We start from the raw sequence: 15466 nt of genomic DNA on the forward strand, positions 1-15466 counted from the left end.
CTCTACAGTGCGGGGCTGAGATCTGAAAGGCTCTGGCTGTTGTTGGGGAGTGATAGTTTTGTATGAAAGACCATCACAGCTTGGCACTGAAGGGACTCAAAATATTACTGTGGCCTGTGCTGTTACAGCAGCCCTGGCCTAAATGGCTCCGAAGTGTTTTCAGCTTTCTTCCCGCTCACCCCATCCTTATTCCAAGAACAGAAGAGGGAAATAATTCATAACTTTGTTATGAGTGGTGGTTGTAGCCATGTTGGTCTAAGGAGAGAGGCAGACCAGTTTCTTTGGGTAAATGTCATATCTTTTATTAGGTGATTTTAGTTTGTCTAATAAGATATAAGATTTACCCAAAGAACCTTGTCTACCTAACATTTTTTATGCTATTTAAAAAGGGCTGCCAGCAGTCATGTGGGCAAGGAAGGAGTGCAAAGGGCACATTAAGGGCATGTACCTGTGGCTGCTCCGCTAACAACTTACATGTCCCTCGGCATCATGGCATTAAAGCCCCCGCTTGCAGCCTCAGAGCACTTCCTGCTCTTTCACTGCATCCTGCTGGACTCCTGTGCGTCCCAGCCCTGTGCTCCATCACCTTGGTCTTCTCTGTCCATTGCCTCCCCTTCTGCATTACTGCACCTGCCACCTTACCACTAGTCCCTTCTCCATACCTTTGCTTTCTCACCACTCCACTGTCCTGCTTTGTTTGCCTATCCCACCAGCTCCAACATGAATTCACCCTTCAGCGTGGTAAAGCTCCTGCTGATTGTTCCTTATGCTCTTCCCTTTTCAGGAGACAAGGAAAAGAGGGACACAGCACAGTAAACAGAGCACAGTAGAAGCCACAGTGTCCTCAGGCTCCTGGCTGCTTCCCTCTATTTAGCAGCAGGATTACTGGGGGCCTTTGGCCAAGGCATGCAGGCTGCTCCTTTCCATTGGCTGGGAAAACCTTTTAAAAGTGGTTTCTGCTGGATCAGCATCTATATGATCTTGCTCAGTTTAAACCTTAAGCAGCTGCTGACCTGCACCCACACTCTAAACACCTCGGAGGCTCAAGCTGGAAGCTGGGTTGCGCTCAGAAAACCCCACCCTACGGGAGGGGGAGTGGGGTCTATACAGTGGCTGGAAATGCACGTATAACCCCAGAAGCAGGTGTTCCAGCAAAGACACAGCACAGGATCTTCTGTAATCCAGGCTGAAAGGGGGAACTCCTCTGTAGGGACCTCGTTGACCACTGAAGGAAGAGGCACGGAGACGTGCAAGAGATATCATCAGGCCTCTTATGGGCAGAGGCTTGCTTGCCATGGTGTGAACCCCAAAAGGCACAAGCTAAGCCAACGCAGTTCTGCAGAAGCCAAGGAGTGTTACACAGATTGGTTTCCCCCTGGAATCGCACAGTGACCCAGGAAGCTTTGGTCCCACAAGGTTTGTACTCAGATGCTTTGACGGTAGTTGATTTGTTCGACATTTTGTGCCTCATGTTGTATGTGCAGATGAAGATAATGCTGTTCTCGGAGGGTAGCCTATACCAGGCAAGGCTGATTTTATGCTCTTCTGGATGTTCTCTCCTACTGCTATGTATTTCTTGTGCTCTTGGACACTGGGTATGGGATCCCTGGCTTTAGCAGCGGTAGGGTTGACATTACTGCATGGGGGAATCAAGGAGAGAGAGCCAACCCTAGTGTATGGGATCTCATTGGCTCTTAGTGGTCATGTGTGTGTGTGGTTTTGGAAGCAGTGTCCATTGGCTTCATGAAGCCAAATATTAGCTGCATCTTGGTGGGAGCCAGCTATCTAAGGAGTGATTCAAAGAGCTAGCCTCCTCTGGGGTGTATGCAGGGTGGGGAGGGGGCAGCATTGACTTAAAAGAGCTTTATTTAATCCTTCTGTCTTGTCACCCCAACACAACTACAGGGTCAATGCCAAGTGGCCAAGGTGGAACTCAATGGTGGAAGATAGACATATGCAGGTGTTGAGTGCTAGAAGTCTGTGTGTGCCCACAAGCCATTGATTGTATTTAATCTCATTGCTGATTTTCACATGTAAATAAATCTCACTGACAGTGGACAAAGCTTTAATGAGTAATGGTTTCCAAGGGCCCAGATATAGGATCCACCAATTTGTACAGCACATGCAGCAGTAGTAAGCACATCCTGTGTATTCACAGTGACTTTGCTAGCAGGGAGGCTTGTGAACCCCCAGCCACCAGCTGAGGAAAACAGCACATCAGAGTGTTTTGCAAATGATGTTCTGACAATAGAGGGATGTTTGGCAGAGAGACAAATAGACATCCAATACTAGAAGGTAGCAAATGTTTAGAGTTAGGAAACAGTTTATGAATGAGGTTTTCTCTGTAAACGCTGATTGTTACAGACAAGGGTCCATAAGTGACGTGTGTGCACTGCAAAAGATGTTCCTCCATTCAAAGTGGCTGCGTACATCAGATGATATCTTTGATTTGGGTCCAGAATAAATTTAGAAATGTGTTCCTGTTAGAACAGACCTCCTTAATCACAATAGGAACATGGTTGCCTAAACCTTGGAGGGGTTGCTAAATCAACCTGTGCTGGCCTGGATAGTCGGGATAATCATTAGGGAGGGAAGCTATAGGTATGGCTGCCTGAGCAATGTGGATTTACTCCTTACCCCTTGCAATGAATAGCGGACTTGGAATTGCCTTTCTAACAGACATTTCATCTAGAGGCCCATCACTCACATAGGGTTCTGGCTGTAATAATGAGATTGGCAGTAGGGTCCAGAGCAATGACTGCTGCACTGAGGAATTGGGGAATTGACGTTTAGTCCCAGGTTCTCAGGCAAGTCATATTTTTCTTCTCTCTGCCTCATTTTTCCCATCTGCAAAGACATACAAGTGTCCATGGGCTAATGTGCATATAGGACTCAAACAGGTAAGATGCTGCATGAACATTCAGTGTCATGCTTCCCAAACCTGTCTTAGAGGTCAAGGTTGTGGCAGCTTGTGGGTGCTGGTTCTCAAAGCTGCTTCATCCAGGTTCAGTGTGCTTTGTGTAGGAAGTGCTTACTGTTTACTGAGTCCTGGTGCTGTATGCAAGGTACTGGTGACTAGAAGAGGGCAAGGGAGGAGTTGCCTGAACCCATCCTTGCTGTGAATTTTCCCCCACCTCCCCACCTGGTCACTTTGTTCAGTAACTCCCCAAAGACTGATCAGACTTCTCAGTGTACAAGTGCCATAAACAGCTTTTGCCCATTCCCATTAAATGGCCCAAGACAACTGTCAACAGCACTGGTGTTCTCAGGAACAAGGTTCCTCAGGGCATGAGTGAAGAAAACGAGTTATACTGAGAGAAAGAATGGGCAGGGGAGAGAGGGATTACTGTGTCAGCTGATGCTTAGTAACTGTTGCATGTCTGTTCCTATGCCAGTGGAAGTGGAAGGTCAGGGAATGCATGGAACAGGATTACATTGACTGCAATTTTGCTTCCACTTCATTGAGAGAGTGGGCACACCCTGCAGAAGATGATACACCTGCTTTTTTATTCAGTGTAATCTGTTCCTCCCTTCATACCTCTGAGTGCACTGTATCCTTAATAACGCCACTCAGCAGTGCCACCTGAGAAGTTGGAAACACTTTGCAAGTGTGACATTTCACAGTACCCTCGGTGGGGTGGAGAAGCAGGTCAAACATCCTGCTTACCAGGGTGCCAGAGAGGGGAGAAAATTTGCTTATGGTCACATGCAGAGTCTGTGCCACGTAGTTCCTTGTCCTGGGCCTTGCCCACAAGAGCAGCCTTGCCTTTTTGGCCCATAGCAATTCAAAGACAGATCAGGATTACTAGGACTTCTCAGGCCTGGCAGAGATGGGTTATGAAGATGTTTCTCTAGGCAGCATCACAGACAACAGATTGGGAGGAAAGGGAAGCCAGCAGAGCAGGCCCTTGGTCACTCATGCAGGGTCAGAAACCAAAAATGGTGGGTCTGAACTGTAAAGCAGCGAGTCATCTGGAATGTACCAGGCCTCATGCAGTGTGCACCTGGCCCAGGGAAGTGTAGAGGATGTGTCTGCAGACATGGGAAAGCTAGCAGGTAACAGAGGCTGATGATCAGCCTTGGAAAGCTCATGACAGGCACCCTGCCGTGTGCTGGAGAAAGGAGAAACACAAACCGAGGCTGGCCAATGGGAGCAAAATTCTTCGCTAGCTTAAGGGCGTGGAGAGAAACTTACAAGGTGCCCCCTCTGATTCCCCCTGCCTTTCTGCTGGGCACGCCATGTATGTACAGAGCCCTAATCTGTCACATACACAGCTTGCATGACAGCCTCCTCCCCATGGAAAAATCAGTCTCCACTGCAGCTCCAGATTGCGGGGAGGAGTGCGTGTGCTTGTTTGCACAGGGGAGCATTGTGGGTAGTGTGTTTAGGACTTAGAATAAGAGTTAGAAGCCCCAGCGGCAACCATGTACCAGCCATGTGACGCCAGTGGCAAATATGCTGTGACGTCCTTGCAGGGCTTCTAGGTGGCAAACACAAGAATGAGTTCCAGGGGAAGTGACCTGCCTGAGACTGTAGCGCTGTGGATAGCTGCCACCTTGATCTCCTGACGCCCAACCCAGTGTCCTGCTTGGTGGCTTGCACTGTGATGAGGAGTGGTGGCAGCACGTGCTGGGACATGTGGAGCTTGCACACCTCCCTGCTTCCTTGTGGGTGGGTTCAGGGAGAAGTAAATGCTTGTCCTATCTGCTCTTGTCTTTCTGCAGTGTTTGGAGAGCTCACTTGACTGCCTGCTCTGCCTCCTCTTCCTCCCCTGCTTGGTGTTGGGTTTTCCCAGGCAAATTAGAAAATGGGGCAGTCTGACGCAGAGGAGGGCCAGCTGCCAGCACCAGTGAAGCCCCCAGATGGTGGTTGGGGCTGGGTGGTGCTGCTGGGCTGCTTTGTGATCACTGGCTTCTCATACGCCTTCCCCAAGGCTGTGAGCATCTACTTCAAAGAACTGATGCAGGACTTCCATGTAGGCTACAGCGACACAGCCTGGATCTCCTCCATCATGCTGGCCATGCTATATGGGACAGGTGAGTCTGTGAGGGCAAGCTCCAGGCCCCTCCTCCGCATACATGAATGTGCAGCATAGGGCTGGTGTCCCCTGCGTGTACTCACAATTCTCAGTGCTCTTCAGCCCCTCTCACTACTAAAAACAAGATGTGGAAGGGGCACATGTGTAGGGTTGACTGGAGGCCTCTGTTGACAACACCTCTCCTACGAGGGGGACAAACGCTGTGTTGGTTTACTCCTCCAAATCTCCCTTCCCCAAGACATCCTCATCCTGTCTCTTCCCTTGAACCTCACCTCCTCATCATCTTCATGAGTTGGGTACAGGGGTGTCTCTCTCTGCTCCTGTCACTGATTCCCCATCCTCATTGTGCAGGAAGGGCTCAGGGCAATATGGAGACAGCCACATTCAGCTTCCAAGTGTGTGACAGTCCAGGACATGGTTCACACTTCTGTGTCCATAGCCTTGAGCTTGGTCTCTAGTCCTCCTTTGGAGATATAAGGGGAGTTTCTTTGGCCTTAGAATCCCTTCGTTTGCTTGCTGTGGTGGTGTGAAGAAGCTGATCTGTCCTCACTGACCTCGACCCTCTTTCATTCTGTTCCTCTCTGGCTTTTCTGCCCCATGCAGGACCTGTGAGTAGCATCATGGTGAACCAGTTTGGATGCCGGCCAGTGATGCTTATTGGAGGGCTCCTGGCTTCCTCTGGGATGATCCTAGCCTCTTTCACCACCAATATTATTGAGCTGTATCTGACAGCTGGTGTGTTGACAGGTAAGAGCCCCCAGAAGGGGAACATCTATGTTTATGGGGGATAAGACCATCAGATATACAAAGCCAGGACTTGTGGTGGGAAGTTACTTAGAGCCAGAAGAGACAGATAATCTCTAGGTACTACAGTGACTCAAGATGCAAAAATTATGTAAGTACAGAGATGGGAGGAATGGAGACCCTGCCCCCAGCCCCATCTGGACTTATGGAATCTGTTTCAATACAGTTCAGCCTGGGAAACTGCTACTGTATTTCCCCTGAGGGAGTCCCAACTAGAGCTGGGAATGATGGAAAAAGTGCTGGAGGGCTCCTGGCTTCCTCTGGGATGCCAGGAGTCTGGGTCCATGGAAGAAATACATACAAAGTTTCTGAGTCCATGGAAGAAATGCATGTCCAGGTAGGATAAGGGGTGTGCAGCATGGAGACAACAGTGGAGTGGGCAAGAAGCATGAAGATAAATGCTGTGGCTTCTGCCCTTTTTTCTACATTTGCTGGCTAAGGGAAGAGGACTGCTCACGTATAGTGCGGATCAGCTCAGGGTGCTGCTATGGCTGCTGAGGAGAGTCTGCTGTGTCAGCTATAGGAGCCACAAGCTTTATGCCACTGGCTCTTGAAGCTGGAGGACAGGAGGGGGCGTTTGAACTATGACTTGGACCCTTCCCTGTGAATGCTCAGGCACCCCCCACATCCCAGCATGGAGCTGAGAGGTGGTTAGTGGTGTTAGTTTGAAGTTAGGAACAAGGTGTCACCTTAGAGATTAACTGGTTCACAGAAGCATGAGCTTTCATAGGTTACTGTGAAGTAACATCTGATGAAGTTGGCTGTTGCCTAAGAAATCTAACTCATTTCTGAACCAGTGCCTCTGTCACCCTGCCCTGATTTGGCCTAACATGGAGTTGTAGGCATGTGTTGTAAAGCAGCAGGTAGAGCAGGCCCATGAACCTCACTGTCCAGGACTCCTGCTCCATAGCTTGCAAAGGCTAATAACATGGTGGGAAGGACTTGATCAACCTTTTAGGGTTGGCTCATTCACTGTCAGAACACGATTTGAGCTGAAGTGAAGAACTCTGTGCAGCCTCCTACATACAGAAGTAGAGTCATTTTGACATGGGAAGTGGGGAAGTGAAAGGAGGAGAACCGTGGGTGGTCAGATATTTTGGAAGAAGGAAAAATTTGCAGCTCTAAGTGAAAACCTTGGTCCATTGTCCTTTTTTCTCTTCTGGACTGCACTGGCCCTGCTCAAGAGTTTAAAAAAGAAGAACCCAACTAAGGCGGTGGTGGTGAAGTCCATGTAGGCAATGATGGGACAAGCCGGTGGTTAGCATGCCATAGCTGAAGACAGGGGACAGTGGTACACAGCAAGTGGAATGGCAATTCTTTGGGACCTGAGGATGCATGTTCTTATGTGTACACACCAGAGCTGTGTGGACAACTAAGATTTGGGTAGAAGATGCGAATCTCTTGGGTGCTAGGGTAGGGTGAATGTAGGGAGAACCTCAGGAGAGGTTTAATTTGTTGAGATCCTTTTGCCTCCTTGTTTCGCACCAATCACTCTCTATTACCTCTGTCCCCTGTTCCCACCTGCAGGTCTAGGTATGGCTCTGAACTTCCAGCCCTCCTTGATCATGCTTGGTTCCTACTTTGACAAGCGTAGACCTCTGGCCAATGGGCTTGCTGCAGCTGGAAGCCCAGTTTTCCTTTCTGCCCTCTCTCCTCTGGGGCAAGTCTTGCTTGAGAAATTTGGCTGGCGAGGGGGGTTCCTCATCATGGGGGGGTTGCTGCTCAACTGCTGCACCTGTGGAGCTGTCATGAGACCCCTGGAGATGAGCATGAAGCGAAAGATGGAGAAGGTCCAGGACAAATATGAAGCCAAGGAGATGCTGCCAATGGGGGAAAAGACAGAGGAGGCCATGACCACAACCAATGAAGCCAAGTCAAAGAAAGCCAAGAAAAAGAAGCCCAAAAAAGGGAAGAAACTGTTGGATTTTTCTATTTTTTCCAACAGGGGGTTTGTCATCTACGCCATCTCTAAGTTCATCCTGGTTTTGGGTCTCTTCGTTCCTCCTATCTTATTGGTCAACTATGCTAAGGACATTGGAGTGCCAGACACAGAGGCTGCCTTCCTGCTCTCCATTATTGGCTTCATAGACATTTTTGCCCGACCATCCTGTGGGGTAGTGGCCGGGTTGAAGTTTATCCGTCCTCACATGGCCTACTTATTCAGTTTTGCTATGCTCTTCAATGGCTTAACAGATATCTGCAGTGCCAGGGCTAACAACTACACAGCGCTGGTCATTTTCTGTGTCTTCTTTGGCATCTCCTATGGGATGGTGGGTGCACTGCAATTTGAAGTGCTGATGGCCATAGTTGGTTCCCAGAAGTTCTCCAGTGCCATTGGGCTGGTCCTGCTCATCGAGGCTGTTGCTGTGCTTATTGGGCCACCTTCAGCAGGTATGTCTGGTGCCCCTAAATAGCAGCTTGTCAACCGGTTGTTGGTGGTGGCCTGACGTTGGGACATTCAGTGAACAAAGCAAGGCCCTTGGCTAGGTCCTTTCAAGGAGTGTGAAGCATTCAGCCATTGTAACTGCATGTTTCTTGCCCAGATTGGATTGGTAAAATGTATCTACAGCCATCTAATGGCATGATAGTTACCAAAGATGGGTGGCCTTGGGGTGCCTAGCACCTGGAGGGTTTATGAGCCTGCCTTTCTATGACTCAGCCAGAGGAGTCTGAGCAGGTTATTGACAGGAGGTGAATAGGCTGATGTCTAATTTTAAGATGGAGTGAATGAGGGATGGAGTGAATGAGGCCACTACCTTTCTAGGGGAAGGGGAAGATGTTGACTGATTATACATGTATAGGTATATAAGCTTTTAAAAAATTTCCTGAAATCTTTTGGTAATAATGCGTGGAGCTGGGTTCTGTTGTTAAATATCTTCCCCCCAAACGATGAAATGAAATATTTGAGTCAAAACTAATGCACAACACAGATTATAATTAGTCCAGGTGGATGGTGGTCCTTTCAGCTGTCAATATTTGCAGTTACAGGCATTAAGTTAGGCCTACCACTAGTAGAGGAGCTACCTTTGACTTTCCTTATTCCTACCCCGCAGCACCGCTTGCTGTTCCCTACCTAAATTCTATGCCTTATCTGATTCCATTGGTTAAGTACAGACAGGCAAAAAGCCTGAGGCTGAATCAATTCAATCTTTGCAGGTCAGTCTAAAATGCATAGATTGAACCGATAAGCAAGTGAACAAACATTCACTTTTGATTCCAGAGATGCAGCCACATGCCTCCCTGCAGCCAGAAGCCCAGGGGAGCTAAAGCTGCTGCCTGCTTGGCTGGAGCAGACATCTTGGGCCAAGGCTAGCCTGCCCACCCTGTGAAGCGGGGATGGTGGGAGAGGTGCAAAGCCTCCTGGGATGCTGGGGGCCTGTGAGTTAACTTGAATCTGGAGGGGATCTTGGACAGAAGTTCAATAAACTGATTGGATGGACCTAAATCAGTTCAGTCTGATACTATATCCATCCAAGTTTTTTAAACTGGTTTCAGTCACTTTGAAAGTGGTTTATGTGAGCTGAAATTCTGTTGTTACAGATCTGAACTGAGTTCCAACCACTTATACTAGTTTGTGTAATCTCTGTCCCTAGCCAATGACTCCTACTGCAACAAATCTAGTAGCTCCTGCTCTTTCAGCTCTAGGCATTTGCTTGCATGAGAAGGTAACACTATATTGACTCATGTTTTGATAGATTTGAGCAAATACTGCAGAAAAATCTATAAAAAAAACAACTTGAGTAAAACCAGCAAATTCTCATTAGTATTCACAGCCTTCCACACACATGCACACGCAGAAAACTTGAAGACAAAAAAAAGAACTCTGCCATCCAACAATGAAATGGTAATCGTACCAAGTGACTAAAGGCAAGTGTTAATGCATCATATGGAGTTGAGTGAATGCTCCTGTTCCAATGGAAGGAACTGGGGGGTCACAAAATAAAATGAGTAGACAGTTTAAACCTAACAAAAGGAAGTTTTTTCACACTGTGTTTTAAGTGTGGAGCTCCTTGCTACCAGATGTTGTGGAAGCTGACAGTTTAGCCACATTCAAAAAGGTATTGGAAAAATTCTTGGAGGTAATGCGCATCAGTACCTGTTGAGCCTGGGAGTGAGGGGCACAGTCTGTGAATCAGACCGTATCAGATCTTAAATGCTGGAGGCTGCAAGTGAGAGGAACAGTGGACAAAACCCTGGTCATACTCTGATCACTCTCCCTTTCTGCATCCACTCTGCCACTGAGGCACAGGATCTGGGCCAGATGAGATCTATAGCTTGACCTAGTAAACAACAATTCTTATCGTCTTCAGTTGGCTACCACCCTGCAGGCTGATTTAGTCAAGCATCAAAGCCCAAATCCTGCTCCCCTTGCCATTGGCCACATAAACCACTTGTTGAGCCACTTGAAATTTTTTTTAAAGATCTGATTTCTCCTTGCACAGCTTCCTGTGTCCTCCTGACAGTTGCCCCAAGTTCCAGAAAAAAAATGAACAAGAGTCATTTGCCTAGGGAGTAGCAGACCCATCTTTTAAGCATTCTCATTTTAAAGCAGGATGGTGAAACCATGTCTATTTCTGAGCAGAGGGCCCTAACCAGGAGTCCCAAAGCTAGATATTGTGAAGGGCAGCTGAAAAAGCCCCCCCCTCCAACATTGAAGAAGGGAAGATACGTGGGGCCAGGAGAGTGGAGCAGAGATGATTTCTGCCTTATCAAGCCAGGGACCCTGGACTATGGTTCTGCTTGCAATGACACAGGAACTGCGCTGCTATTATCTGGCCATCTTAGCCTATGTCTGTTGGCAAAAACGCACGTGTGTTTGTGTCTTTCAGAGGGGTGCAGGGCCAGGAGGAGCAGAGGGGCCTACTTTGAGCTACACACTCGCACTTCCTTCTCTCCTTGCCCCATATATATTGCCCTCTTGGTTGCCATTGACCTAACTTCAGTGGAGTAGACTGGAGAATGCTCTTGGTTAACACATTGCCCTTGGGTTGGTAGCTAGTAGGCCTGTGCAAATAGGGAACTATTCAATTTGGATTCGGCCTATTTAGAGGCCAGAGTTTCGATTCAGAGATCCAAATCGTATTTCCAATTCGATTCGGAGCCGATTCAGAGACTCGGCCATAGAGTATAATGGGGAATCAATGAAATATCTATAACTTTGTTGTCTTTTGGCTAATTCAGACAAAACTTGCAGGGATGGTCGCCTCTGCTGAGAGCATGACATGTGCCAGGTTTCAAGGAGGTAGGTGCAGGGGTTTTTGGGAAACTGCACCCCAAAGTTCTGAAAGCAAAACTCATGTCACGTGTGTGTGTTAAGCCACAGGGGGTGAAGACTGCAGGGGTGCTAGCCCTTGCTGAGGCCACAAAGCCTGCCATGTTTCAAGGAGATCGGTGCAGGGGTTTGGGGGAAACTGCACCACAAATACTTGAAAGAAAAACTCATGTCATGAGTTTTCCTTGTTCACAGCTTGAGGTGCAGTTTCCCCCAAACCCCCACACCTATCTCTTTGACACTTGGCATGCATCATGCTCTCCACAGAGGCTACCATCCCTGCATGTTTCATCTGAATCAGCTAAAAGACAACAAAGTTACAGATATTTCATTGATTCCCCATTATACCCTATGGCCAAATCTCCAAATCTTTTCTGAATCAATTTGGAAAGCCTAAAACTTCCCCTGATTTGATTTGTATTTATAGATTCAAACTCCGAATCATCTGAATAATCTCCAAATCCGAATCATGATCTGAAGCTTTGCACAGCTTTAGTAGCTAGACCATCAGGCTAAAAAATGCAGGCTCAAGTCCCCCTCTGGGTGAGGGGGGAATCTAAGTCTAGGTTCTCCAGTCCTGGGTGAGGGCTCTGCCTCGAAGGCTGCTGGGCTAAAACCTGGGAAAGTTCCTTCTGTTCTGGGTGCTAAACACTTCCCAGGGGAAGCAGGGTCTAAGTTGACTTTGGGCCGAATTGTTTAACAAAGATCCAAACTACTGGTTGAAGCAGAGTTTGCTGGTGGATAATAGCGATATCAAGAGCAAATGCACTGAACACATTGAGCTACCTGATCAGCTTGTGATGCACCATAAGCAAATGCCTAGACAGAGCCCAGATTCTTGCCTTCTGTGCTCCTTCCCTGGAAATGCCAGTCAATGAAATCCACCATGTGACTGGAATCTTCCCCTACACTGCACCAACTCTTTCAGCCAGGCCCAATCAAGTCCTACAGTAGATTTTGAAGGTAGGGCCCTGCCCAAACATAAGGTGGTAGGGAGAGAAGTCATGGAGAGAGTTCTCATAAATAACAATGTTAGTTCCTGTAGCCTCTCTGTTCCAGATGGGAATGTGGTTACTGTCCCATGGGCCACTGCAGCCCCCAGCAGGAGACTGCTGGCCCTGTTATAGTGGGCAAAATTTGAGGACCTTAACAAAGGCAGGTGCAGAAAGATGACCAATAGCAATTCACCAGTGTTTCATAGCTCTTGTATGCCATTCCGATAGACACACCTTGGCCAAAAAAACAGTGGGCAGCAGGAAGGAGGAATGGTGCTTATTGAATAGCTCATCCCGTATGCAGTTCTGGGCCTGAACTGGACAAGTAAGGGACAGGGGTGAGCTGGAAAAAAGGAAGGGAAAGAGGAGGCCATGGGAGGAGCAGAAAGAGGGAGAAGGGGGAGAGAGAAAGTTGTCCTATCCCCAACCCCTTTGTTTTTCCCTCAGATTCAGGCCATAAGGCACCCTTAAGATCATCTAGTCCAGGGGTGGGCAGCCTCTGAATATGGCATGCAACAGAGTGGGAGGGAGCAGGGAATGCAAGGAAGAGAGGGCAGAGCAACAGGGGAAGGGGATCACAGTGGCACTTCGGGGAGTACAGGGCTTATCTTGGGATATGCCTGTCAAAAATGTTGGCCCCTAAAGTACAGCCTGTGTTACACAAGTAGTCAGAATTTAAGCCACATGTAGCAAGCTCTGTATTCAATATGTCAATGAAATGCATCTTTTGGAATGATAGTCCATCTTAGTTGGGAGGTGGTTATGAGTACTTTGATCAGTACATAGTGCTGGAGCAGAGCAAGAACACTAGAGAGGATGGGGGAGGGGGCTGGGGCTGCTGGAGCACAGAAGCACAAGACAGTTTTTTTTATGCCAGGAGCAGCTAGTATGTACGATGTAACTGGAATGCAGCCTTCAGCCCCAACCATAGCAAAACCAAATTGTTCCCTGGTTGTATGTTGTGTCTACAGGCAGTAGGAGAGAATCCAGCTGCAGGGGCCTGATGGTATGGGAAGTTTGCATTTGCTGGGAAACCCAGTCTGACGGGAGCAGAGATGAAGTGAAAGCTGGGTTTTAACAATGCCACTTTGTTTGGCATAATCCTATTTAGCTGCTTCTCAGGCTGCTGAGCTGAGGAAGTTTGCTTTGTTGCAACTGCCCTTTGCTACCCTTACTCTACACCCAGCCTGAAATCGCATGTGCTGAGGACTTCCACAGCTGTATCCCACAAGTAATACCTTCGGGGACAATTCAGAGACCCAACATAGATTTCAAGCATTCTACTGTAGTATAGATGACCTCATTGCCCATTTTGAGTCATGGGAACATAGACCTCTAAGAACCTCCTGGGTCAGAGCCTAGTCCCTCTACTCCTTTTCATAAGGGTCCATTCAAGGTTATTCTTCAATGTAGCTAGTTATTTGTTTGCCCTCAGTGGTCCTACTAGGCAGCTGTTCCAAAACTTCAGTGCACTGATTAAAAACCTTCTAGCTTTCACCCTTAATTTATTCACTGTCAGTTTATAGCCATTTATTCTAGCACCGACATTGTCCTTTAGCTGAAACAGCTCTTCTCCCTCCCTACTGTTCATCACACTGATGCATTTAGAAATGACAATCCTACAACCTCACCACCATCGTTTTGCTAGTTAAATGAAACAATGTCTTCTAGTCTCATCTAGCATTCAATATTGTTGAGAGACAGGAGCAGTGCCAAACGACATCACCACAATTGTTTAACACTTGCGGAACCATGAAAAACTTAACAAAAAGTAGAATTACAAACTCACCTCTTTGATCACATCTTGTCTGTCCTTCCCAGCCAGCCTTGAACAGCTTTGTGAAGAGTAATTTTCAATATTCTAAGAGATGCAGCTGCAGTTTATTTCCTTGAGAAGTTGCTTCTCAGCTAAAACTAATGGATTGAGGTTTAAACCTATTATTGCCAATGTAAACAGCTCCCTGACAGTCTGAGACCTGACTTATTTCTTCTTTAACTATCAGGACGCTTGGTGGATGCCCTGAAGAACTATGAGGTCATCTTCTACCTGGCTGGCTCAGAGGTTGTACTCTCCTCCCTCTTCCTGGGCGTCATGAGCTACTGCTGCCTGAATCGGGGGAAAAAGACACCTCCACCAGCAAAGACCTCTTCCACAGGTGCTGGCAGTGACACAGAAGAGGCAGAGTCAGATGCACAGGAAGTAGAAGACCATGCAGATGACAACCACCAACAATCCCACAGCACCAACAGTGCCCTCATTGTGGGGAGTGATGCTGTGAACCACTTAAGGGAGGATCAGAGCATGGATGCAGTTGGGCGGCCTGAGGGTGATGGGGAGGCATTGATGTCAGTCAGATGCAGCTCCAACCAAACAGTGGAGAGAGAGAGTTCTTAGGAAGTTAAAAGCCAGGATGGAGGAATATAGATAGACAGTGCTAAAGCACTGGTCTGGTTTGCAGACAACTATGTAAGTAGGAAGAATATGGGGAGAAGGATTGGGGCGAGGAGGAAAACGTGTGCGAGAAGGACAGGAGAGAATCTACGAGTTAACAATTTTTAATGTATATACGTAGAGACATGTTATATCTAGTGATGTGTTTAACAGCATGCTGCACATCCACCGATCTTTCACACAGGCTCAGAGGAGCTCTCTTGCTATCTAAACTGGCCCTGGAAAACTTAAAGTTAACTAAGGCAATCAGTGGGCTTTAATTTTCCCATCTACGATGTCCCAATAAACCAAAATTACTCTTTACAATATGATCTCCAGCTGTTTGCTCTGTCTTCAGTGTCTCTCAAATCTGCCTCAGGACAAAACAGACCAAGGTCCACACGCTGTAGAAGGGCAGAGGAAACTAATGCACAATATTCTTAAGATGAACTTGCCTCTTCCCCAGACTCAGGCTACGTAGGCCATGTTTGCAGGAACCGAAGGCATAGGAAGGATGTGATGGTTCTCTTGCAAGGAGGCAGTGGGGGATTGGGTCTGGAACAGTAATTCAGTAAAGAGTGCAAGGGAAGGAAAAGCTTATATAACCAAATGCCACTAGCCAGCCTCTATGATGTAAGACCTCAAGTGAAAGAATATTAGCAAGCCCTCTCCCTAAAGGCTGCACCTGCTAGATTTAAACTGGGTGTGGGAGAGGGTAGCTGGCAAGTGATGGGAATAGCTGGCAGTGTGGGGTGGTCTTTCTTCAGGGCCCAGGTATAGACAAGCCATGTTCCAAGGGATTATCCAACTCCGGAGTAATAGTACACAAGGGCTTGGTGTTTATTTAAAAAGAAAACCCCTTATACAAAGGACTCAATGTTACAGCAGAAGAACATGCAGCAGCCAGAGGGTACAATGAATTACG

At 47.6% G+C, this 15466-nt stretch overlaps 1 protein-coding gene across 1 annotated transcript; it reads left to right on the forward strand.

Annotated features, from left to right (window-relative positions):
• Positions 1-4799: 4799 nt before the first annotated feature.
• SLC16A8 (solute carrier family 16 member 8) lies at positions 4800-14808 on the forward strand. Its single transcript, XM_006258965.3, has 4 exons — positions 4800-5037; positions 5643-5786; positions 7371-8234; positions 14114-14808. Exons 1-4 carry the CDS (start codon positions 4809-4811, stop codon positions 14503-14505), a joined length of 1629 nt encoding a protein of 542 aa, XP_006259027.1. The 5' UTR covers positions 4800-4808; the 3' UTR covers positions 14506-14808.
• Positions 14809-15466: the final 658 nt, after the last annotated feature.

Source organism: Alligator mississippiensis, chromosome 4 (genome assembly GCF_030867095.1).
Source record: "Alligator mississippiensis isolate rAllMis1 chromosome 4, rAllMis1, whole genome shotgun sequence".
In the NCBI taxonomy this organism is placed as follows: domain Eukaryota; kingdom Metazoa; phylum Chordata; order Crocodylia; family Alligatoridae; genus Alligator; species Alligator mississippiensis.

Coding starts and splice junctions, on each gene's coding strand:
- SLC16A8 (XM_006258965.3), top strand. CDS start 4,809: ATGGGGCAGTCTGACGCAGAGGAGGGCCAGCTGCCAGCACCAGTGAAG. Junction 5,038..5,642: donor GGCCATGCTATATGGGACAG/GTGAGTCTGTGA, acceptor TGCCCCATGCAG/GACCTGTGAGTAGCATCATG. Junction 5,787..7,370: donor GACAGCTGGTGTGTTGACAG/GTAAGAGCCCCC, acceptor TCCCACCTGCAG/GTCTAGGTATGGCTCTGAAC.